This window comes from Pteropus vampyrus, unplaced genomic scaffold (assembly GCF_000151845.1).
Source record: "Pteropus vampyrus isolate Shadow unplaced genomic scaffold, Pvam_2.0 Scaffold8, whole genome shotgun sequence".
Lineage (NCBI taxonomy): Eukaryota > Metazoa > Chordata > Mammalia > Chiroptera > Pteropodidae > Pteropus > Pteropus vampyrus.
In genome coordinates, this window is record NW_011888789.1 from 16623568 (window position 1) to 16650516 (window position 26949).

Here is a 26949-nt window from a genome sequence, read left to right on the forward strand (position 1 = left end):
AGGGTGTAGAATGAATAGTCCTAGTGGCTTATTGAAGTAGAGGAATAAGGGTTGTCATACAGGCTTGCGCAGCTCGGGACTACAGTGTCTGAACTGACCTTTGGGACTTCACTGTCTCCTGATTTTCCTCCTGTTGGTTCTTTCCTGGGTCCTTCTCTGGGACCTTTTCCTCTTTCTACCTCCAAATGTTACAGTTCCCTGTGCTCAGAAGCAGACCAAAACACACTTGACAACATTTTTTTTAAGTTAGTTAAGAAAAAAAACAGGGTGAATATTGTACCAAGAAGAGGGGAGAAAGGTTAGGTAAAGTTAGTACAGAAACTATCTCCTGTGAAGTAGCAGAAAAGTCATTGGGTCCCTTGGTGACAGCAGTTTCAAGAGTGATGGGAAGAGAAGCTACGTTGGTCATCTTTGAAGAGGAAATGGAAGGTCGTAAGGACGTAGAGGAAGGAGTCTGTATAAGTCTTGCCATAAGTTTATTTAAATTAAAAAAAAAAAAAAGCAGACCTAGTAGGAAGAATAAAGGAGACATGGTTGCAAGAGGGAGTCTTTTGTTTTTGTAAATTCATAATCATTAACATGAATCAGGTGCTTACCATGTAAGCCGTTACTATTATTATGCAGTTCATAGACTACGGAGAAAAGTTAAGAATAGAAAGGACCAAGCCAGCTCACTTTACAGGGCATCACAGAGTATAATTTTAAAGGACAACAAATATTCTAAGCAAAAAAGGAAGGCTTTTCCTCTATTGATGACCAGAAAGTATGTGGGTAGACTTCTCCATCTACCCAACTAAAATATGAACTCTTAAAGCAAATGCGGTTCCCCACTTTCATTGTGGGTACTTAGCATAAACAGAAACCATATTACATAAGGCAAGGAGAGAAAAAACAATTGAACAACTAGAGGCAATAAAAACCTTCAGAATTTGGGGTTTGTTCATTAATTTCACTAGGGATTTTCCAGTTGTTATTTTTCAATAGATTGGTCTTTCTCACAATCACTCCTGTAAAAGAGAAAGAGAAAAAGGTAAGCCGAAGGTAAGGAGGAAGGTTAATAAGCATAGAGCAACAGAAGAGTTTTTCCTTGTTCTTTTCTCACTATAGAATCTGTATTTCTATTTACTTTCTACTTTGAAAAATGTACTACTGTCCTATTTATGTATAAGCTATATATTAGTAAGTCACTTGTACATGAAAATGAATGTGTTCATCTATTTGTGTATTTTATCATGAATCTCTTATTTAAACAAATGTCTTAAACTGGAACTAAAAATAGAATGCATAAACTCTTTGATGTATTTCCTCATTTTGAATACAAGGCCACAGAAATGCAAAAAGAAAAATAATGCATGTGAAATATGACCAAAATAATGGATTCGGGATTTTAAATCAGAACACAGTAACTGAAAAGAAATGTCCTCTTGTGTCACATAAGACAAAAAGACCAAGCCCTATTAAGTATTTAATTTCTCTATAAAAGAATAAGATAGAGTCCTTCCCTACAAATAAACCTTTGTCGGCCTCAGTTTTACATCTGAAAAATGAGATCACTCATTTTTCACTAAAAACACTCTAGAATGTTTAAGGTTCTTTGAAGTTTCTTCCTATCGATAGCTCTGTTTTTCTGTTTTGTTTTGTTTGCCCAGGTCATCATGTTTATTTATTAAAAAGAAAAAGATGTTTTACCTTTGAGAGTAAAAGGACAGTTTAGAAGCAAATATATAAAACCAAGTATGTGGTGGAAAACAGATTAGAAAGAGGCAGAGAAGAGTTAGTTTGCCCAGCCTTATGCAGGTGTTTGGGGGTACCCTTCACTTCAAATAAACACTCTTGTAGGATGTCTTTGCTGGAGTCATAGTGATCCTGGAATGTGTCTGAGTGAGCCCATGAGCTCTCCAGTACCTTGAAGTCTGGTCCTCAACCTGAGCCCAGGCATTCCCAACCTTGACACCACTGACATCTTGGCTTAGATAGTTCTTTGTTGTGAAGAACTATCTGTCCTATAAATTGTAGGATGTTTAGTAATATCTTCAACCTCTACTCACTAGAGGCCAGTATTATCCCCACAGTTGTGGCAACCAACAATGTCCTCAGACATGGCCAAGTGTCTTGTGAGGTCAAAGTCCACCCACATGTTCTTGAGAACCCCCGCTTTAGCCATTTTTCCTTTTCTCCATACACCCACAGCCTGGCTATGACTCCCCTAAATGCCAGAATCACTTAGATAATTTCAATTTACAAAATACATGTATAACATTGTGAGTGCCCTGCTGGAAAAAATTAAACAGTGTTAGGAAAACTCTAAACATTCAATTAAAAGACTGGTGCTTTTAAAGACACTTTTCATCACCTTGTCGTTTGCAAGCTTTTCTTTAATTTATTCTTGTCTTCTATCCAAAACATTCGCCTTCATTATTAAAATTGATTATTGTCAGTGCAACATCGTTCTTTCGAACAACTCTGCTGCGTAGGAGGGGGTCACCTTCTTCACTTGTTTTTCACGGCAGTGTTGCCAGAGCACATTTTTTCTTCTGTTGTGGGTAGAAGCCTAGTGTGAAAATTTAAGTTCTGTTTCTCCTTCCGATATAGCACTCCAAACTTCAGATCTCATGGTTGGCCCTCTCTGGGATCCCTTCAGGACCTCTCTTTCTTTCATCAGAGTAGTCATTTTCAAACTTTATTGTACACAGGAATTTCCTAGGGGCTCATTTACAATTCCCATTTCCCAGCCTGCCAAGATTAATCAGGTCACCAGAGGCCTGGGAGTGTTTGTGTGTCTAAGACCCACCAGGTGTCCAGCCCACAGGCAGCACAGGTCATTGTTAGAGACACTGCACTGTAGCAATCCCTACTTCCCTCTCACTACTTCTCTGGGGACCTGTACCTCATGAAGTTACCATTTCTTGATTCTTAGTCGTATTTTCTTCTTTGAATTCCAGCCATTCTCCTATAAAAGTTCAAATCAGCGAGTGATTCCTACCTGCTAACTATTGAGGGCCGGGACTAGTGATGAACACTGACCTGAGGCAAAGGAAAGGCCTGTGCTTGCTTCTCACCCCTCGTTTTATCCTGTGCTTTGACCACGGAGCTGTAGTGCTCAGGACCAGATGAGTGGGGCAGCGTTGGTTCACAAAGTGGCCCCTGAACACAGACTGAAGAAAGAGGCAGCCACTCCAGATTGGGAGGCGGCAGGTTTAATAAGCAAGAGAATGAACTTATGAGGCTTGTCTCGGGTTCCGCAAGGTGACTAGAGATCCCCACCGGGATCTTAATGGTTTATATAGAGGCCTTAAGTGGGTTCAGTCACATGTAATGTCCAGGTGGTCTCAACGGCACCTTACTCTCTCAAGGCTGTGTCCTTGGGGCAGCTTCTAGCTTGGGTTAGGCCAGTGGAACATACATTCCAAGGGCAGTGGAAGAGGTGAGGAGCCTCCAGTTGCCTGGGTCCAGCTTAAGGGGGTCATGTCCTCTTGAGGACCTCCAATAGGCAGGCGTTCGGTGGGATTTCAGAGGAGGCAGTCAATCTTGTGGTTGTGTCCCTGGCTGGCCAGAACCACACCCTTCTCATGCACTCAGTTTCATACATTTCATCACAAACCTGTCACTTCTACTTCTTAAATATCTTTCCTATCCTACTCACATCTCTTAATTCAGACTTTATCATCTTTTACCTAAACCTCTGGTCTCTTAACTTTTTTGATCATTCACCTTAGCAATACTAAACATTGGAATCCTCCAATATATGTATATTTTTTAAATATACTACATGTCCAACTATCAAAACAACATGAAACAGTGCCAAGCATCATTAGTCATTAGGGAAATCCAAAACAAAACCATGAGATGCCACTTCTCACTCATTAAGATGGCTATAATTTTTTTAATTTTTATTTAAAAAGGAAAATAATGCATTGGTGAGGATATGGAGAAATCAGATCTCTGATACATTGCTGGTGGGAAGATAAAATGGCATAGCTACTTTGGAAAATAGTTTGGTGGTTCATCAAATGATTAAACATCGTAAAATTTAATATGTGACCCAGCAATTCCACTCCCATTTAGATATCAAGAGAATGAAAACATACACCCACACAAAAACTTTTACACAAATGCGCAAAGCATTATTCATCGTAGCCAAAGATGCGAATTGCCATCAGCGGATAAATGGATGAATAAAATGTGATATATCCATGTAATGGCATATTATTTAACCATAAAAAAGATTGAAGTATTGATACATCCTCTACAATGTGAGTGAACCTTGAAAACATTATGCTAAGCGAAAGAAGCCAGTCATAAATAAACATTGTGTGATTCTATTCCAAAGAGTCTCTTTTAGAGGAACTAAAATGCATAAAATTAAATTGAGGTGATAGTTCCACAACCTTGTGAATATACTTTTAAAAAAAAATTGATTCACATACTTTAAATGGTTGAACTGTATGGTATGTGAATTTTATCTTAATATTAGTTTTAAAATTATTCCCAAGGGATCATCTTGACTAGGACACACACCCTATTTCAAAAAGCTCTGGCCAACTATTCCTATAACCGTTTGCAATCTCTCTTCCTCTAATATTGGTTCTCTCCAATCCATCCTTCACAGTTTTGGCTAAAATATGATTCGCATCATGTCGCTTAACCTTAACTGGCTCACTTTGCCAACAAGATAACAGTCCAAACTCTCTGTCATGGCCTTAGATGATGAAGTACTCAATAAAACAAATCATATCAAAGTTACTATGCTAAAGCTCACTAAAGTGGTTAATTTAAGGCCTTTAAAACTGTTTCATACATGAAATGATGAAACGAAATCTTTCCAATGGTACTTTTGGCAGTAATCCCCCTCAGACTCAAAGGCAGATGTTCTCTATTCTAAATTCCGTACAGCTCAGGTTTGATAAGGCCCAAAATGCTTAGCAAATTGACTTAGAAATTGCCTACCAGATTTCTAGAAAAGTTATTACCTTCTGAATCATCTACTTTAAAACAGTACGAAGGAAGCTGTGTAAGCCCTCCCCTCTTTATCTTCCCCTTTTTTTAATACTTCATTTATCCAGTGACTGTTTACTGAGGGATCTATACATCAGGTACTATATTAGACATATGAGCATTATAAAAATAGCTAAGATGACGGTCTTGCCTCAGCTAATGAGAGCTTAAGGTATATGTTAATGTTAGGCGGGGAATATCTATAAGCCGAAAACTGTACTAAATACTGTCTTCTCCGATGTATTAGACATTGGAGATCTGAGAGGAGGCTTTGAAGATTTGAGAAAAATAACCTTTCTCTGCCTTCAAAGAGTTTGTAATCAGTAAAGGAGATAAAATTCACACATAAATCAGAGTATACTTTGTAGTCAGCGTGTGGCGTAGACATTTAAGTGTATGGTACTGCAGAGGAGGAAGAGATTGTAAGATCTGGAGTCACACTGGTTTTGAGTGGAATTTGCAGCAAGGACATGAGTACAACCTGCATGTTTGAGAGCTATGGGAGAGAAGGGACCTTAGGACCAATGGAGTTTATGAAGTTTTGAAAGCTGAGGTCATTAGTGCTGATACACCAAGAAACAGAATGTTTTGAAGCTTGTGTTTTCAACAGCCTTTTCGATTTAAGTTTGTTCCAAGGCAAGTTTATGACTAGGAGTTGGGAGGAAGGGGCTGCTGCCCCACTATCTTTACCTCTGTGACCTTGGGCAAGTACTTGAAATCTCTGGATCTCCATTGCCTCTAAGAGGAAGAAACTAGAAGGGGCGATGGCCAGGTTCTTTTTCACCTTAGAATTCCTTGGAGTTCATTGTATTTCACAATAGGAAAAAAAAAAAAAGAGTTCATGGGCAGGAACCGTGGGTTTTCCACCTGCCAGCACCCAGCACAGTGCGGGGAAAGCCCAAGCTTTATTAAAGTGAAAGTACACACTAAGAAAAGAAGTGTGCAGTTTATTGTGTGAACTACAGGCTTTTGTTTTCTTTTAGTGAAGTGGTGCCCGGAGTCTTACTTGCAATGCAGGTGATATTATAATGATATTATGATTAACCAAAGCTGAACAAAGAACAAAGGAAAGACTCTGGAGCCTTATCCTAGGATGAGGGGTGGGGTGTCCCAAGACTATCCATCCTGCCTCCTGGTAGTGACTTGCTTCTCTTGCCACCTGGAAGGGAGGGAGCCATTTATCCTGTCTCCTTGCTTTGGCTAGTTTCCCATGTGGGAGCCTCATGCTTGGAATCAAAATGGGGAGAGGGCTGAGTAAGGGACTAAGGTAAAATTCCGGAGCAGAAACCCAGAGGGGAGGGAGAACATCCCCGGGCTGACCATCCTGCCTCCGACACAGGACTGTGTTCTCTTCCCCAGCTCTCTGCCATCTCTCTAGCCCTCGCTATTCCTCCTTTCGCTCTTACAATGTGCATTTCTGTATTGTCATTTACTTTTATTTTCTGCGGCTTTTCTTTCATCCTTTTCTCCATGAGAAGTAACATGTAAGTCTCATGTTTTGTATGAAAAGATAGAGCTGATTTCTGGGACTTGCTAGTGCCTGGACCATTGGCCGTGCGTCGGAATAAAGGCTTCTGTCTCTGCCTCGTACTGACTCACTTCAAGGTCTTGAACAGCCTCTTGCCTGGCCCCATTGCCTCATCAGTTAGAAGTACTTTCTTCATAGAGATGAAATTAGAATTCAGTTTTTTAAAACAAAATATGAAATTTTCCTCAGTATTATATAAGTAGGAAAAAATTAAATCTTAGGAGATATCATCTGAAACTTGCCTTTGAGATAAAATTTCATCATATATATTATCAAAGGTTTTACCAGTTACACCTGTTGACATATAACCACAGTAATTTTTCCTGCATCTATTATTTTAACACCACTCCTTAAATTATCACTTTTTTTTAAATTAAGTTTATTGGGGTAACATTGGTTAATATAATTACATAATTTTCAGGCATACGTTATAATTTGACATCTGTATATTCTGTTGTGTGTTTACCATCCAGAGTCCAGTTTCCTTCAGCACTTAAACAATTTCAGTAAGTTCTTGCCATTTTCTATCTCTGTTCCCTTTCTTTACATTTCGTCAGATGTATTTCTCTGCCTTCTCTGAAATCCTTTTTCTTAGTATCGTCTCATAAGAACAGTATGTTTGTTCTCCCAGTGAATTGGAAGAGCAAAGACAGAAGGGAGAAAAACAACAGGGTTCCTCCTTTGTCTTTCTCCATCACGTCTGTTACAAATTTAATTGTTCTGAGTCTGAGAATGCAACATGTCTCCATGGCGGCTGCCTTTCTCCCTCATGTTTCCTCTTGGTTTTTGTCAGGAAAGTCTGTGTATCTTCTTTCTCGTTGGATTCTAGCATTGGAATAATTTGCCTGGTCTTCATATCTATGCCCATAAGAGCTACATGGTATTTTTATTTCATTGGTCAAAATGGACAGATTAAGAAATGTGACTTTAAAGTGCTTTTGAGGTTACTTCCTTGATTCTTGCTCCGTGAGAGCAGTGAAGTAGGAGTAAAGCACTGCACATTGAATTGCAACGTTTTTTGACTAGTTTCTTCATAAAAATATAACCTAAATGACTAACCTTTTATGCTGTTACAGAAATAGTCAGGTTTATAAACCATAGTCAGGTTTATAAACAGTGAACAAACCCTAGTAAATCCTGGTTTTGGTAGGAAAGTGACAAATACAGTATCCTGTGCATATTATAGTCCTGGCATAGATTCCTCATTAAAATAAGTAGAAATTGGGATTTACTCAACAAGAAAGAGACATTTGAATATTCAAAATTGAGAAGCCTAGATCTAAAGCTTTTGTAAGAAGCAAACATCTAAAAGAATGTTTACAAAGGCAAAGTCCAAAACTAAAGAGAATTTTGTAAATTCTTTTACCAAATTATCTAAAATCTTATTTGAAAAAAAAAAGTTAGTATTTGGATTCTAATCATTTCATTAACCAAAAAAAAGAAAAGAATTCATTTTCTTAAAATACACTATAAATCACTATATTTTACAAATCTGGACCAAATAGAAAAATAGGTCCAATGTTTCAGCAGCCAGTTCACAGAAGAAACTCAGTAAACATATGCAAAAATGTTCATCCTACTGTAATCAAGAAAATGTAAATTCAAGTTACAATGGTTAATGGTTTCATACCCATGAAATTAACAAAAATTTGCAAGTGTGATATCAAATTTTGGCAAGGACATAGAACAATGGGAATTTTGAAGCCTACTGTGGAAAAGTAAACTAAACTGGTGGAAACACTTTGGAACACAGTTTAGGGTCATCTTAAAGATGCGGATGTTTTAAAACCCAGAAATTCCACCTCTTGGTGATTATACTGTAGGAAAATTCTTGCTCATATTCATTAGGCAACATGTTCAGTGAAGTATCATTTTATAATAGTCCAAAGAAACCTGAAAACAACCTAAATATCCTTCAGTGAAGTCATGTGTCCTACAATCTAATACTATGGTGATTAAAAGGAAGGATTTAGAGCATACATGTGAATAAATGTTAAAAATATGTCAAGTGAAAAAAAGTTACAAAAGGAAGCTTATTAAGTATAAAAACCTATACAGCATGCTATTTGTATAGATATGTACATTTGTATAGGAATAGCACAGAAAAGGAATGAGTGGATAAATACAAGGAGTTTCAACTTATTTTTATAATATTTTATTTCTTAAACTGGGTGTTAGAATTTTTTTTTTACATATCATTCAGTATGACATTTTGTATGTCTGAAACATTGAACAAAAAATACCTGTCATGTTTTTATTTTTCAAAGTGGTCTGTTAACCAAATAACTTCTGTCAAAAATTCTATTTAATTTGCATGTTGTAGTAAATATATGAAAGAAAATTACTTTGAAAGAAAAAAGCTATTACTGTATTCTTCTTAGTCAGCTCTGGCTACCATAATAAAATATTACAGATTGGATGGCTTAAATGACAAAAAATTTTTTGTCACAGTTCTGGAGACTGAAAATTCCAGATCAAAGTGCCAGCAGGGTTGGGGTCTGGTGAAGGCTGTCCCCTTGGATTGCAGATGGCCCCTTTTGTGTCCTCACTTGGCCTTTCTCACTTGGCCCCGAGAAAGAGAGTGTGTGCTCTCTTGTCTCTTCTTAACAAGGACTCTAATCCTGTCGGATAAGGCCATGCCCTTATGACTTCATTCAACCTTAGAAGCCATGTCTAAAATATAGCCATACTAGGATGTCGTTCCATCCGCGTGTAGCGGTTAGCACATCTGCTTTACACGCAGAGGGTCCTGGGTTCACGCGCCAGTAGAGTTACAGTCCATGGTCTACGGCCATGCCACCCTGATCAAGTCTGATGTCTGATCTCAGAAGCTAAGCAGGGTCAGGCCTGGTTAGTACCAGGTGCTATAGGCATAAATAATAATAAAAAATAAATAAAATGTAGCCATACTGGGTTTTAACACGTGAATTTTGGAGGAACACAAACATCCATTCCATAACTTAGTCTATAGTCTCCTTGGAGAAAGCAATAGAAAGATGAATGAGAACTTGTAAATAAAAGTTACCTGAAACATTTCTCATTTTCATTCAGTATTATCAGTATAGAAATGACAGGCTTGGAGATGTAGACCCTCTTTCTAAAATCTCTAAACAAGTTTCATTTATTATTCCCCTCTGTACTTTTTTGGAACTTTTTTAGGTGTTTTGTTTTACTGAGTTGGTATTTAAAAGTGAGTCTTTTCATCTTTGATTCACGCCACTTATTATTCCTGCCACCTTTATTGTTCATTTTTTCACTCACATACTCTGCTTTTTAAAAATGTTTCATTGTTCTCTTCTATTTTGATGGCTTTAGACTAGGATTTTTTCCCTTTGTTTGGCTTTTAAGATATATATTATCACAAATCCCTAAGATATTATATGTGACTCATAATTTCTGAATATCTTTTTTCTTTAGTTTACAGTGATGTTATATAATCTTAGAGTTTATAATTATGCACTTCTGGTAGTCTTTCTAACTATTCTTCTCACACTACAATACAATGTTTATATTTTGAAATTATGTTGGTATTATACAAAATGTATTTACCACCTTGTCGAATCAGTTCCTCTTCATTTGCTTTCATCCATTTATTTCTTATTGTACATATGAAATTTACACTCAGTAAGAATTTAGATAATTACATGTGAAAGTGGAATAGTAAGCAAAGCAGTCATACAATTTTAGGAATGCGAGAGAATTCCAATCTCTTTGTTTCATTTTTAAAATGCTGCCAGAGTGTTTCATTAACGTCTCTCATTAGGTAGCTTATTGCTAAGGTGATATCAACGGCGCCCCTAGAATGGAAATTCTTTGACATAGGATCAACCATGTTGCATTGCTGCATGGTTCCTATAATAACACTGTTCAGGCAGTAATTTCTCTGTAGGTACATTTTAATCAAATAACTACTTTGGGTCAGTAAAGTTGAAGGAAGTCAGAACCTCTATTACTTTGGCAGAATAATGCATAGCTTGCTGCATTTTTTTCAGAATATCATCTGATAGCTTTCAGAGAATCATTTCTTAGTGGCATTACTTGTCTAAAAAAAGAAAAATAATGCAGATAGACTTTTCAGTTATTTTATGATTTTTTCCATTGTGACGGACAGGGGAAACTAGCAAAGTTGCTGAGTGGCCATGAAGTAGAAAAGCCAAATTGTGTGGCACTCAGGATAGGTGCTTAACTGTCTAGTGGGTGCCTTGCCTGTTGGCGTATCTTAGGAGGCTTGCTCTCAGCCTCGGGACAGTTACACCTGATAAAGTGCTCTGAAAGCATTTGATTTTGTAACGGGGCCTGGTTAGGGAGGCTGGCCTCGGACATGGGCCTGAGAAAGCTGGTCAGATGTGGCAACAGAGGCACATTGGACTGTTTTTGATGAATTAAAGTCGTTTGTTATAAAGGGTTTTTAAAGTACTCTATGATTTTTTTATTGATTTATTTCCAGACACTAAATGGCTTAATATTTCCTGCAGGAGGAACAGCTGAAATCTCATGAAAGCAAGCTGAAGCAGATTACCACCGAGCTGGCTGAGCATCGCTCCTATCCCCCAGACAAGAAAGTTAAAGCCAAGGACATAGATGAGTACAAACTGAAAGAGCACTATCTGGAGTTTGAGGTATGTTGAGCCTAAGTGTAATAAAAGCCAGTACCTGAGTTATTGTTAGGATTTTTCCATCAGGGAATTTTTTTTTTTTTTTTTTTTACTGTAAGTGTGGGAAGTGTGCCTTGATCCCCTGCTCTAACTTGGGAGCTCTGTGCATGGTCTGGGTCATGGCGGCCCCTTTGTTTATAATTCTATTTAAGCATCAAACAAACATCAAAGAACAGATAGCAGTTTATGTGCTTAAAAACGAAATAGCCTGCCTGGTTGGAATAGCCTACTGTGAGAAAGAAAACAACAACAATAGGTGGACACGCCAGGGTGGGCAGCTGCTTTTTATGTTTCTGCATCTCTTCCAGCAGAGTCTGAGTCAAAAAAAAAAAAAAATACAATGGAGAAAAATGAGATCCAGGGTACCATGAAGCATCAGCTTTTTCCTGCATTTTCTTGCTGTTGGCATACACCAGAGCACCTTTCCTCTTACCACTTAGTGCCCTTCAGAAGGAGATTTGATAAGTTGGGGCACATTCATGTACAAGAGCAAGTGTGGTTATTAAAAAGGATGTGGAGGATCCATTAACTCTGGAATGGTTTAAAATTTAAAAGCAAATAGAAAACAATATGTATAGAAAATGTTACCTTTGGCTAAATTTTCTCTCAAATTAAACAGTGTTAGGGTTATGCAGGATCCTCTGATTCTCCCGCTGTAGCTGCCACTTTATGACAATTAAAGTGCCTTTTTTTTTTTCATAATTTTTGTCCTGTAGGGTGTGCTGACTCCATCTTTAGCTCTTCTTTTTCATTGTAGCTCTAGTCTATTTTATTTCTCATCATCCCTTCATTTCCGTCTTATCATCCTGTTTCCTCCTCAGGCTCGAAACTTAGAATCATCGGCGCATCCTTCGCCAGGTCTGGGCACTTTGTTCTGCAGCATCTTACACCTGTCACTTCCCTACCATTGCTTTTATATGTCCTCTGCTTAAGTCCTGGGTTTTTTGTCTCTCACCTGAACTCGATGGTTGCCTCTTGTCTCTCTTCGGTTCATCCTATATACCTCTGACAGTTAGTTTTCTAAGGTTCAACCCAGATTGTGGCATTTCTCTGTTCATCAGCTATCCTTGATTTTCCCCTATATCTCCCCCCACAATTTACCTTCTGAATAAAGTCCCAATCTTTTTGGTTTGTAATTTACTTTTCAATTATAGTTGATGTACAATATTATGTTAGTTTCAGATTGGATATTTGTAGACTTTACAGTGATCAACTCAATAAGTTTATTTAGTATTCATCTGGCACCATACATAATTATTACAATATTGACTATATTCCCTATGTGTACTTTTATCCCTGTGACTATAAAACTGGGGATTTGTACTTCTTAATCTCTTTCACCTTGTCCGCCTATTTCCCTGACCCCCTCCTCCCATTTGGCAACTATCAATTCTCGTAGCTATGAGGTGGTTTCTGTTCATTTTGCTTTCTAGATTCTACAGATAAGTGAAATCATACAGTATTTGTCTTTGTCCGACTTATTTCACTTAGCATAATACCCTTTATGTCCGTCCATGTTGTCACAAATGGCAAGATTTCATTCTTTTTTATGGCTGAGTAATATTCCATTGTATATATGTACCACATCTTCTTTATCCATTCATCTATCAATGAACACCTACGTTGCTTCCATATCTTGGCTATTGTAAATAATGCTGCAGTGAATACAGGGGTGCATTTATCTTTTCAAATTGTGTTTTCTATTTCTTCGGATAAATACCCAGAAAGGAATTGCTGCGTCATATGGTAGATCTACTTTTAATTTTTTGAGGCACCTCCATACTGTTTCCCATAGTGGCTACAACAATTTACAGCCCCACCAATAGTGCAAGAAGGTCCCCTTTTCTCCACATCCTCTCCAACACTTATTTATTGGTTTTAAATTCCCAATCCTTAATCTGAGAGGACTTGGGTTCCTTCTGTCTACGACATCGATCTTCTCACAACAGCCTCCGTGTATATTAGTCACATGTCTGCTCACTTTCTCCAAACATACTTTTATGCCTTTGTTTATCTATTTTCTTGCACCCCAGATGTTCTTCCCCTCATCTCCATTTCTGAAAGTCTGTTTATCTTTAAAGATACAGCCCAAATCCCTCCTATGAAAAGCCTGCTCTAAACCTACTAGTTGGGTTTACTCTGTAATGATCCTTGCCACATTTGGCTTTATGTTAAAGTTATTTCACTTCATCTTTGTCTCTATAGTGGATTCCATAACACCTCCCCGTGCCCCTAGACTGTGAGCCTTTGGAGTATAGGAACCACACATTCATTTCTGATCTTTACTCTATGCTTGCTTGTTGAATTGGATAGGATTTTATGGAAGCATTAAGTCTCTTCCTGATTTACAAAATTTTTGTTTTAAAATGTGGCGTTTGATCCACTATAGATCCATGGACTAGTTTTTTTCAGGGTCAAGCAAGTCCTTGCTCTAGGCAGATGAAGAGAAATCATTCCTTTAGTAAAGGTAAAAGTTTATTAATACAAACTATGGAAGCCTTACCAACAAAAGACTGGAACAAATATTTTTTATAAAAGAAACAAAAAAACCTAAGCAGCATCTCATCTTTCCCCGGGCTTGTTCTTTCTTGGGAAATGAGAGTTCTCAAAAAGCAATCATAATCTTCACACTTCTGGAGAGGCTCTCAGCTATAGGCCCTTTTAGTTTCACACGTGCTAATTAAATTTCCCAGCACCTCAGTCCCGGGCTTCCAGCACTCAACACCTTGCTTTGCGCCCTTGATTCTGAAGGCTTGAGACCTGTCCCCAGGAGGTGGGGACAACTGCAAGACCATGGAAAGGTTGCCACTGCTAGCAGCACTTCTGCTTTTGAATCTCCTTGGTGCCCCTTCTCTGAAAATGTAACCCAGCAAGAGCCAGCCAAGAGTCATCTCCTGACATGAACTTAGACCAACTTTTGTGGGGATAAGTCTTGCTTTCATCACATTGTCATGTCAAGGAGCCTGCAGATTGCATGCCAGGACGCTCGGCTCATTAAAATTAGACTCCTGTGCTAATACGTCAAGCATGTTGGATTGTCTGTTAAGCTGCATTAACCTGTGTCTACCGGGAAGGTAGAAGGGCCCCTCGCTTTATAAATGTTATCTAAAAAGATTTTTATAAAAGTAATTGTTTCTCAAAAGTGTATAATTATTTTTCACTAGCTTAAAATTGAAGTAGTGTATCTGGTGGTTCCACTTTGCTATTATTTGAGCCACCAGGATTTGTCCTATGTGTGTCCTATGTGGGAGAGATCCTTTGCTTGCGTGGTATTAAGTGCTTTGCTTTATAAGCAGCATTCCCTGGGCAGGCTGCTTCATTTCCTGACTAGGAAGTCTGAGAGTTATTGACCACTTTGTATATTTTGTTCACTGCTCTATCCTCAGCTTCTAGAACCTGGAATGAATGCTCGGTGCACATTCATTGAACGAATGAATAGAATCGTATTATTGTACATAAAAGATAACATAAGAGGAAGTAGTTCTCTGAGAATGCTGAAAACAAATCTGATAGGCAGGAGAGGATAAACAGTAATGTCTACAGTTCAGTGTGAACCTCACAGGGGCAGTGACAGAAGGGGAGCTTTAATCCGTCTGCAGACTTGACACCAAGAAAGAATCACAGGCAGGAATTAGCTCTCTCACCTATTCCTGTTGTCAGGGCTACCCTGTGATTTTAGAGCAGTTTTTATCATTTTCACATCTTGGTAAGGAAAAACCGCTTTTGTTAGAACATTAGGCTATCAGTAATAACACTAGGGGTTGCTCCTAATTTTTTACATTTCTGTGGTTTATTTCTCAAGTTGCTTTGAGTACAAACCATTCTTGTGGTGGGCCAGATTCGCAGCTCTTCCTATGCCTTCAAAATTCTCCAAACCCTGACAGTAAACGATTAGAAATCCTGATAAATAAGGAGGTTCAGACTTTTTTTTTTTATTCTGCAGAGAGCAAGGAGACTTCCATCTATCTTAGCCTGTTAGAAAGAGACTCAAAGCAGCAAACTTCACTCAGAATGGGCTACAATTAACTAAATGCATGTCTCTCTCTTTGTTGACTGTTAATTAGGAGGATTGTTTTGTTTTTGACTAAATCTACAAGCTGTGGCTATTGCTTTTTTAGAAGAGTTCACTTGGAATCTACTCTCACTTTTGAGAGAGTTGTTAGGCATCGCAAGTCTCCGTTAAACTCACCATCATTTACCAATTTCAAAAAATAAACGAAACAGTCTCATTTCCTTTTAAATTAACTTATTTTTACCTTATTCAGTTCTCGTTACACTTAAAAAGTCAGAATTGGTTCTCCATGCTTTTGGTACATTTGGAAATTTATTAAGATGTGACAGATGGTTGGTTTGTATGGGATTTAAAACTTCCAAAGATCCAACTTTTATAAAGCACAGTAATTTGAACTATGCCAGGAAACTCCTGGGCCCTTAAAAAAACAGCCCAGTAAAGAAATTCTGTTGATAGCACTCTAGTTGGCCCCAGAAATTTGGCTTTATGTTTCTTTAGCCTTAAAAACAGCAATTAGAAAGTGAAGATACCGTTTATTCCAGGATGTTTTTCATGTAACATTAAGATGTTTTCAGTGACTTAAGTAATTAATTCTAAGAGCTGAGTAGGGAAAAACTGTTAAAAACATGACTAGAGATGAAAACATGAGTACCTAGGAGATGCTGCAGGTTCTGTTCCAGACCACTACAGTAAAGCAAGTATCACAATGAAGCAAGTCACATGAATTTTTTGGTCTCCCGCATAAAAGTTTACACTATACTGTAGTCTGTTAAATGTGCAATAGCATTATGTCCAAAGAAAACAATGTACTGTATGTACCTTAATTTTTTAAAGAAATGACTGGGCTGTAAGACATTTACTGACGAGGGATTACTGAGGGTCAAGTTAATAAAAGCTCCTAAGGCTCATTGTAGAGCCTGCAGAAACCTGGTGGCCGACACGATGCCAGTGAATTTTATGTGGCCAGCAGACCAAATGTCAGCATGTTTTCTTTGGCCAGCAGAGTGCGGTATTTGCCTTCACTGCAACGTGAATGCGTTCAGGGAAGACAAGCAGTTCCCTCGCCACCACTCCATATCGTATCACCTCTGGTAGGTGTTCACATGTGCTGTTGGCCTGGCCCCTGAAGGCATTCGCGTCTGCCATCCCTGGGCGGTGGCTGTCTCAGATATTTGAATGTGGGCTTTGGAATCAGCTGTCCCTTCATGGTTAGAAAGTGGATACTTCCAGGTATTTGTGTTTTCAGGTTCTAATCCAGCAGCGAGGTAAGTTCATTTCCCTCTTGCCTTGATCCAGATACAGAGTAAAATCCCCTTGGCTTAATGGGCTAGAATTCAGCCAAGTGCCCACTCCTGAATTGTGACCTGAGTAGGGCATGCTTACGGCTTAAAGATAATTAGGACCCACACCAACCACATGGCTAGGAAGTTGAATTTTTGAAAGAACATATATCCACCATATCAAAACAGATAAATGTCTGAAGGGATAATATTTTAAATCTAGAAAATCTAGGACATCCTTGAGGCATGATGCATCTTTTTCTGAATTTCTAATTTTTGGCGGCATGTAAAATGACATGATTCCTTCTGAAATTGATGTATTTAAGAATAAGAGCACATTCTGCACAGCATCCATTAGGGAAACTCAAAACAGCTTATATGTAGAAGTGCACATAATATAAATTTCTCAGTTGTATTGTTTGGTTGTTTGTCGCAGGATGGGTGGGTAGTCTGATATATTTCTTTTTGAACAAATTCTCTGGTTGTGACCTTAGCCCTGTTTCCTCAGATTGCTCATTTTTTATTTGTCCACGTCAGATAAGTAATTGTGACACTATGGACCACTTCTCTCACAGCAGCAGTACAAGGGCATATCTTAACACAATGCCACACGTCACAAGGCAGATCAGCCTCAGAAACAAAATGATCTAACTATTAATTTATAAGTGGCCTTGATCATAAAAGAATAAAGATAGCAGTTATTGCCCTTTTTCTCCCTAGTGAAAACAAAGGAGAAATTTCATTAACCTACTTAAAGAAGATTAGTAGCAAGTTTCAGTCTTAGCAACTGAGCCTAGCCTGGAATCCAGTGCCATCTCCTTTACAGAAAACATCACGAGGTAATTACATGTCTATATCTAAGAAGCTAAGATATTGCAGTTTAATAGAATTCTTGGAGAAATTTAAACATTTTTTTTTGTAGTATGCTAAGTATTATAATTGTGAATCAAAAGCTAGAGACCTCAGATCAGCAGTTGTCTAAGCGCTCAAGTCCAGTTAATAGAGACATAATTCTTGCATTGCCATTTGACACTGCCTTTTGTATGACATGAAAGAGGGCTGAGAAGCTCTGGATTTAATCTGTAAAGATGATGAGCTTTTGAAAGGAGGAGAAGCTTAGCAATAGGATCCTTTAAATCACGTTTTAAATAGATGATTGAAAAGAATTATGGTCACACCCAAGAAGACAGAATAAACAGCCAGTCATGTGACTTGAACTCCCTGTCCTTAAGTCCCTTCTTATGTCTGAAATGTCTGCTCTGACGAGAGTCACTGCTTTGAGTTTAGATATTGTCTGCAGGAAAAAGGCAAATACTTGCAGTAATCAAATTGTAAAATTGGGGAAATGACTAGACTGGGAGTTCGGGCATTTTAGTTTTATCCCTGTTGTGTTTGTTACACAGTTATCCTCTATGGGTCTAGTTTTCTGTCTATAAAATGGAAATGAGATTGGGTGAACTAGTCCATCAGGTCTCTTCCAACTCTATACATATTTTTAAGAGAGTCATATTAACACCAATTAGAGTATTAGAATAACTCCCTCTATACTAAGGTTGTTAAACACAGAACAAGAATATTTCAATTTGCAGGTGTCAGGGGATCTAGACCAGCAAGCACTATCCAGTAGAGACATCCCTTACACCTGGGATGCCCAACCCCTAGGGCCACCACTGGTACTGATCTGTGGCCTGTTAGGAACCGGGCCACACAGCAGGAGGTGAGCAGACGGCAAGCAAGCAAATCTTCATCTGTATTTGCAGCCACTCCCCAACACTAGGAGCACCAGTAACTGGTGCCAAAAAGGTTGGGGATTGCTGCCTTACACTTTCTGGTAAATGACTCTCCCCATATATTAGTTTGCTGACTGCTGGTGCTGAATCCTTTACTGGGCTAACTCTGGAATCAGAACAATGAAAATAGAGGGAGTATGTTTTTGTTCGTTTGTTATTTTTACCCAGAGTACTTCATCTCTGCCTAACTACATTAGGTTTTTTCCTACTGTTTTCTAGAAGAATCTGTATGTTTTGATGTAAGAGTTTTAAAAACTGGTTTGCTTTAGTAGTGATCTGAGATGAAGAAGTTTTTTTGTGGGGAGCTGGCTATTAAGGTTTTTAGGTGTATCTAGTTCAAAATTACTCAATAGACCTACAATGAAAACTTGAAATTTTTTTTTAAAGTTTTCTCTGGAAATATTAAGACCAAAAATCATATGCAAGCCAAGAGTTGTTTGCTGTAAGAACTCTCAGCACAGCATTCACTAGAAGGCTAGAAATTGGTTTCATTCATGTGATAGACTTCTTGCAGGAGTGGTCAACAACTTGTCTATTTGTGTTCCTACTTGAGGCATGCACTTGGAAGCAGGATATACAGAAAACACGATGCAGATCACATACACTGAAGAATATGCAGGGTACTTTCACAGTAGCTTTCTTCCCTGACCAGGTCTGGCCTTTGACAAAACTGTGAAATAGGTAAATCATGGCTGGTTCTCCCATTTCCTTTTAGTGCCCTATTCCCACCTTATGGTTCGCCTTTCCCTCCCAAGGATCAGTATTGTGTCTTCTTCCATATATCTTGCTTCCAAGTACCTCTCGCCTACTTAGAGAATCCTGAAGGTTTACAGCTGGAAAGTGACTGCATCCCCTCACTCTGCCCATGTGGAACCTGAGACCTGGATGGAGCAAGGGATCTAGCTAAGGTCTATTTGCTCAGTGCCCTGACTCCACAAGTTCAGAGATACGTTACCAAGACAGGTTCAGAATTGGACACAGAACTGGTAAGATGGTAGCTTATGATACATCCCACTGAAAGAGACAGTTGAACTAGAAATACAGAAGATGTAAGAGTGCTTTAAGCTCAAAAGCAATTTATAAATCTTGGGGATGAAATGTCATGGGAGATTAGGGATGAAGGTAGCTTAGAGCGAAGGTCCTTCAAAGCCTCCTCAAATCTGACTTTTAAAATTTCCTAGAAAGATTGACCCTGTTTCTTTATGACTGACATTGGTCTTTTTGGAGCTGTGAGTCTGTGACAGACAAGCTGTAATGAAGAATTCTTGGAACGTGCCTCAGAGGGATACCTCGTATGACTTCAGGGAGTTCTAATACAATCAGAAGCATAAACAAAATATAAACCGAAAGATTAAGAGCATGACCTGTATAAAAATGTCATAACAAACTAAAATTTTATTGTAGAAGTAATATCCATAAGGAAAAATTTAGTGAGAGACAAACTTTTATCCCACAAGAGCTAAATTTAGCCTTTTATCCCAAATTATTTATCTTGAGTATATAGAAATTTCATATCCCTGTATTTCAAAGGACAATTTCCTTTCCGTTTTACTTAACAGCAAATTTTTTAATTCCATTAATCCAAACAGGGTGTATTTGTTTTTCGGTTAACTTTATACTATTTGATAATTCTATACTATTATCAAAACCCATACAAGGCCAAGCTGGATGGGGCCATTGGGAATTGGAATAACCAGAGCCTGCAGAGCCAGAAGCCTTGTGAGTGACGGGTCTTTGTAGGACCACCCTGTTGATGGGTTGGAACTGGACAGTTCATTTGTTCATTTCTTGAATTTTCCAACTAGGGGGGGAAAAATGTACTAATGTCTAAGAGAGCTTCGTGGACTTTTAAATGTAGAATTTTGAGTTGACTTTTTTTTTTTTAAGATAAAAATCTGGGTACTAATATAGACTGGGTTTATACAAAGAGTTTTGAGAACTAGAGAAACAAAATGTGAAGAATAAGAAAAGGAGCAGTGTTTAAAAAATTCGTTCCCAGCAGGAATCTGGAAGACTCTTTACAACTCAAGTCCCATTCGTCAACGCGAAGATGGTGACATTACCCCGCAAAGGTGGAAGCCCCACAGAGCATCTGCCCGCTCTGTCCTGGCAGCCCGGTGGGCCCTTAGGAGGGCAGTAGCAGGACCAGAAGGTGAGGGACAGCCTTAATGACGGCCGTTCAGCTCTCTTTCCCCTGTTAAGGGCCTGCAGGAGAGCATTTTAGGGGCAGTGGAGTCGGCCTGAATTGTCATCTGGTAAAGCCACGAAGGAGCGAAGGAGCGTCTGGGCAGGGGGACAGCCAGGGGCAACTGAATGAGAGTCAGGGACACAATGAAGTTCTCAAAGCACTTACTACAAACCCAGCCCTTTTTGTGTGTATTACAGCTTTTTGACCTCTTCTGCTTGTATTATAATATGAAAGGAAGTTTGTTATTTTAAGAGTTTAAATTTTTTAGTTGAAGTCACAAACTTCATTTAGAGAACAATAGAGAGACAAAAAAGGTAGACTGGAACGAAGGAATTAAATTCATACTTCCTCAGGTTTTCCTAGAAAGTCACAAATACAAACCATACAAATCGAAAATGTATGTATTTGCTGTGCTTGGGCAGTGGGTTACCACTGCATGCTGATGCCTGACATGGGAGTAGCACAGAGAAAAAAAACTTTAAATTTTTCTTTTAAAAACGTAAGTCCTCACATAGCTTTCAGATAAGAACTTATGAAATGCTCGGTTTTGAATGTAATCACTTTCTTAAGTTAGCTGGTAGTCGTGGGTGAACCAAATAATCAAGGAGAAAGTCCTTGCAGATCAAGTCTGCCATCATTCCCCATAGAATGCAAAATGGAGATGAACAGTCTTTGTTTGAATAAGTAGTTACTTCAGGAGCTCCTCGTTTCGTTTGCTTGTTTATATTTTTTGCCTTCTTTCTTTTTTTTTTCCAGTGTAGAGATCTAGGACCAAAAAGTGTTTTGCTATGTACATGACATTATTCATTTTCTTCTCACTTCATTTTAAGATGGCCTTTTACCCTGCCTGCGTGAGAAAGGGAAATGTCAGGAAGAAATGTATTCAGGATTTGATGGTTAGAGCAGTGAGAGACCTGAATGCAAATGGCAGTATTGTGTTACAGTTGCGAGTGCGGTTTTTGTTTTCATTTAGGTTGTGGCTATGTCATATTCATATCAGAGGTCAAAAGGAGATATTGTTCTATTAGATGGAATAAAAAATGCTAATGTGGGGCTCCAGAGAGAAGAAACTACTCAGTCAGATGCATGTAAATTTATATGTGAATGAGATTAAACTTCTTTGCAAATAATATCAATAGTTGTGATTTTTTTTTTTTTTAAGTAGGCAGTTAACATTCAACATAAGCAGCAGCTTGCTTGGCTTTAAGTGTGTGGGGTTTTTTTGTTTGTTTTTTGTTTTTCTCCCTAACGGGCAGGCATTTCTGCTAAAGGACAGGGATATTTTTTTCTACATAGTTAAGAAGTATTTTTACAGATTATTGAAGACCAATTTAATAAATTAACACAGCCCCAAAATGTGAGAAGATTACAGAGTGAAGAAAAAACTTTATTTCAGTACATAAAGGAGCCATTAAGCTTTTAAATTGTCTTTAGCTCTTGGTCACAGGAAGGTGTCATGAAAATAGCAAATCTTAAGACGGAAATTAAGAGAGAGCTTGCTGAATGGATAAAACCAAAAAAAACCTTCAGATACTCCCCTGCAGAGCAGCTGATTTGGTATAATCCCACCTCAGGTTGTTTATCTAATAGTGGAATTAGATTATGCGGTTATACTGCTAGAAATCTATTCACACTGTTGGAGAAATTACTAAGGAAGGATGCTGAGCATACAGCTCTGAGTTTTTTTTTTAAATTGATCTGAGAGTGAATCAGCAGAGACTAAGACAAAATCTTTAATAACCTGACTGAAGGCAGCAAATGTCCCTGAGGCACATTTTCTTGTCCTCAAACTCCTTTTGCCCTTCTTAATGAAAGACACATACCTGAAAGGGCTATGTAATGAAGACTGAATAACAATTTAGGAAAATGAATTAATGTCATACCTTTTAGTTAGTGGCACTGTCAGCACCAGGTCACCTGACTCCAGGACTGTTCTTTTCACTGTCACAGGGCATCTCATCTGCATCCCTTCTCATTTTTAACCCTTTCTGGAGCTGTGTTAATTTTTGCATAGTGATTACTTTGTGGCATGAAATTATATTAATTAAAACATTCAGGGTTTTTTTGTAGTTTCTTCTTCCCTTTTTAACTTCTGGTTATGAATATTATTGTCAGAGCAAAGAAATAAAACTTCAATATTGTTATTGATTATTTAGTGTCAGCAGCAAATTCCTTTCTGTATTAATATTGAGACTACTGCTCTCTGACCCAAGGGGCTTAGAATCTTAGTATTGAAGTATTTACTCAAGGGTAAATGGGATTTTGATGCATGTAAATTATATATAAGGATGATCAAGCAGGGGAATTCACATGTAAATAACCACTGACAAATCTTTATCTTTTTTAATGGATACTTTTATAAGGTTAATTTAGAAGCTACTTTTCATGTCATGAGATCTAATAACTATCCAAAGAACATACAGTGATCACATACGGTGGTCCAGTTTCTCTTTATTTTTAAGCTCAGCCTGGACAATAAAATTTGGTATCCATTTACCGTTATGTAAGAGATGCTCGTGTTTTCTGAACCTCAAAAGGATGGTGTAAACCACTTTTCTTTCTTGGTGGAGAGAAAGCCCCAGTCTTCAGCATGGCAGCCAGCCCCTCACTGCACAGTGCCGGGTTTGCTGTGCGCAGCGTCTTGAGAGCTACGGTCAAGTGGATGTGGGCAGGACACAGGCAAGTCTTTGCTGAGTGGGTGGCGCACAAACCTCAGTGCTGCCTCACAGGGCCACCAGACCTTAGTGTTTTTGTGGATAATATGGGAATGGTGGATCTCTGAAGACTAAAGTGTATCCCAGAGTTACCGACTCACGAATTTATCAGGCATCTACCTCTACCTCAGCGTATATCCATGGGCCATATCAAGAGTTCGAAATACATTTCCTACTAGGTATGAGACATTTATTTTCTCATATTTGTGCCTTCTTTCCATTCATACATTCAACAAATATTTAGTCGGTGTGTATTGTTTGTTCTCTGTGGTGGGGATATGACATATTAGTAAACGAAAGCGAAGTCCCTACCCTCACGTGGTTGCATTCTAGTATTGGCAGGGGGAAGATAAAGAGGATTTTTTTTTTTTTGGTAAGTAAAATATAAGGCTGATGGTGAGAAGTACTAAGGAGGAAAATAAAGCAGTGAACGGTGATAAGAATAGGTGTTTACGGTTTTAGATTTAGATAGCCAGGAAAGGCCTCAGTGTAAAGATGGCATTTGAGTGAAGACCAGAAGAGATGGAGGGGAAGGAATAAGCCCTGTGAATTCCTGGGAGAAGTGCTTTTGGCGCACAGAGAACAGTAGGCACCAAAGATCCAAGAGCAGGAGTGCTTCTCCTGTGTTCAGGGAGAGCCAGGAGGCAGAGAGGCTGGCGCCCAGCGAGCACGGAGAGCACCAAAAGAGTAGACTAGAGTGGGGAGAAAGGTTGGCACAGATTGGGGTTTTCTAGGCCATTTTAAGGATTTGAGGTTGGGAAGGATTTTTAAGAATGAGAAGCCTTTGGAGCATTTTGAGCCAAGAAGACACACCCTAACTTACATTTTAATAGATCACTCTCTTTTGAGAAGAGTGGATGTGGTGGGGGAGGGTTGTGGGCAAAGAAAGAAGCAGGGAGACCAGTTCGGCAGGTATTGCAATAATCCAAGCACAAGAGGATGGTGCTTGGTCCCAACTGGAATTGTCGGAGGTGGTGAGAAATGATGTGATTCTGAATCTATCCTGAAGATAGGGTAGGAGGTGCTGACAGAATGGATGTGTGGAGCATTGGGAAAAGAGAATAGTCAAGGAACAAAGTTTTTACCGTCAAATTTCCTTCTTCAGGATTTTAGAAGTATCTCTAGCCTGCTCCCTAACTGCTGTCATACTGGTCATTAGCTTGATCCAGAAGCTGGTATAGGACTCTCAGTTTTTTAGTTAACAGAATCCTTTAGCTCTCGTACATGTTGCATGCAGGCTTATAGGGAAGGACTAGGGGAGCAGTACTCCAGCACCCATAGAGATTAAGTGACTGATGTAAAACCGTTAATGGAAATAATAAAATAGCCGTTAATTTAATATTCATTATGTGACCACAGTGTGATCTATAGTGGAATAATATCCATCAGTAAACTTGTTGAATATTCAGAGAAACCCCAACAAAGCTACGTCACACCAAAGCCTATTAATCAAGCATGTATTTACCTAAACAAAATGAAGACAGGAGGTACATGTACAACTCAGTTAGGTTTGTTTTGTTGTTGTTGTTGTTGTTGTTGTTTTTATAGTAAGACCGAGCTGAGTGCTGACCATTTTATTAGTTAAGAACACTTTTGGCTACAGATAACAGAAAACTTGACTAAGTGTTTAAACAGTGTAAACGTTCTTTATCTCACTTAAGAAAACTGGAAGTGGACAGTTACTAGCTGCTAAGTGTTGCCATCAAGGCTGTATGCTCTTTCTAAATTTCTAATTTGCTCTCCTTTTTTTGTTTTCGTGTCTGCCATCCAGACATTTTATCCTACCACTTTTTATCAGAATCTCAAAAGCTGTTGTCACAAAAGTACCCTAGTCAACTTCTCCTTACCTGTCATTAACCAAATCTAGGCCACATGGGGACAAGGCTGACTGGCAGAGGGGGTAAGGGTTAGCATTTAAACCGTGATTCCTCTCCTGGGGCTAGGCACATTGACATCCTCAGTAAAAATCACAGTTCCATTAGCTCGAAAGAAGAGGCTGCGAGGGAAGCAGCAGTGACTGCCGCAATATCATATACCAGCTTCTTAGGCCAAAATTGACCATTTGAACAGGATCGCCAAGTTTTCAGTCTCCGAGCTGGTACATCAGGCATTTTAAAGTGATTTAGAAGTACACTTCCTGCCGCTGCTTTACTTTTTTTTACATACCAGTTTTAAAGTTAAAACTTAAATTTCACGATGGGTCTTAGGAAAAAGAAATAAGAATCATGTCTCCTCTGAAAGGAAGAAAGGAAATAAACCCTCCCAAAGATACCACATGGTCGCATAGTTAGGAAGAAATATGACTTTCCCACCCCCAAAAAGTGGAGATATCAATGAAGAAGGGACTTTTAAAGTTATGTTCATTCCTGTTGCTCTTCGGGGCTTCATGCAGAGCTATTTCTTTATGCAGAAGCAATCTTTTCTTGGTCCCAAAACCTCTTGATAGAGTTACATATTTTGATGAGTCTGTAATCCCAGAAGGACATGGCTAAAACCTTGTTAATTAAGCATAAATACCCACTGAATAATTCTGAGTTGAAAGATGTTTTCCTAAAACATTTCAAAGAGGTTTGGTTTCAGAGATTGGTAAAAAGCAAAGCTATATTACTGGGTTTCATAGCCTCTGTCTCTGTAAACCTTTGTAACTCAGAAATAGAGCACAGCCATTTGAAAGTTCACAAACCCACTTTGCTTTCCTTTCCTTTCTTTCTCTTAACAATGACTGAGCACTCCTCATTTTCTGACCCCCTTTCGCCCTTTACTTTGTTTGTCTTTTCTTCTCATATGATGATGACTCAAGTACTGTCAGTCTTCCGTGCTGTGCCTTTTGTTTGTCGATTGACACACTGCTGTAATTCATTTGAGACAACAGCTTTGCAGCTGGAGCTGTAGAATGAGTGGACGAAATGGCTTTACTTCATGTTTTTCTTCAGGTGAATTTTCCATATAATATCAATTTCTTCAAAGACTAGTAGAAAACTGGCCCTATCACCTTCTCTCCTTTTGTCCCCTTTCAAGTCATCACAAAAAAATTGTCCTGCATACCTCTTTCATTGTATAAATGCCCCAGCTTCATGAAATAGAATGCCTTCACTGGTTTTCTGAATCTATTTTTAAACTGCCTTTAGATCATTTTACTAAACCTTGTTCATATTAAGAGTAGTTCTTTCCTGCATTTTAATCTTACCACCAAGGCAGTTTAGAGACAGATTAAGTAATAAATTACTAGAATGAATAGGACTTTAGAACTAGAGTGCCCTTTGGACACTGTCTACTTTGGTTCCCTGATTTCGCTGATGCATAGACCAATGTGTAATATCGGTGACATATTTTAAATTAGCAAATGCCTTTATTAAACCCTATGTAGCTTTCTAAGATAAGTTTAATATTTTATTCTTTTACTTTGTTACTTTATTAAAATTAGAATGTGTATCAGTAATGCTTTCAGCTGCAATTAATAGTACCTCATGAACAGTGGCTCAGTAACTCCTAAGGGTATTATTATTTATGCTTAATTAACAAGATATTTAGAGTTAGTAAGGAATCTTAGAGTCGAATCCAGCTCATTGTCCTCAAGAATCCAGGCTCTTTCTGTCTTTCCATTTTCCTCAGGCCTGGCATCTTTTGTCTTGTGCCTACTGCCCCCTGTCACAGGATGCAGCTTTAGGAACCACATCCATGTCAAGGAAGGAGTAAGAATGAAGGGCTAGCACTAGTGGCTTCTCCTCTAAAGCCTGTCTGTCCCCTTTATCGGAAAGCAAAATCGCTTTCCCAGAAGCTACCCCCA

General features: G+C 38.6%; 1 protein-coding gene across 2 annotated transcripts in view; it reads left to right on the plus strand.

Annotated features, from left to right (window-relative positions):
* PSD3 (pleckstrin and Sec7 domain containing 3) overlaps window positions 1-26949 on the plus strand; it is a 407146-nt gene that overhangs the window by 349697 nt on the left and 30500 nt on the right. For both annotated transcript variants that reach the window (XM_011373110.2, XM_011373102.2), the window contains exon 15: window positions 10999-11142. In XM_011373110.2, the coding sequence (XP_011371412.1) occupies window positions 10999-11142 (144 nt within the window). The remainder of the gene's footprint in view (window positions 1-10998; window positions 11143-26949) is intronic.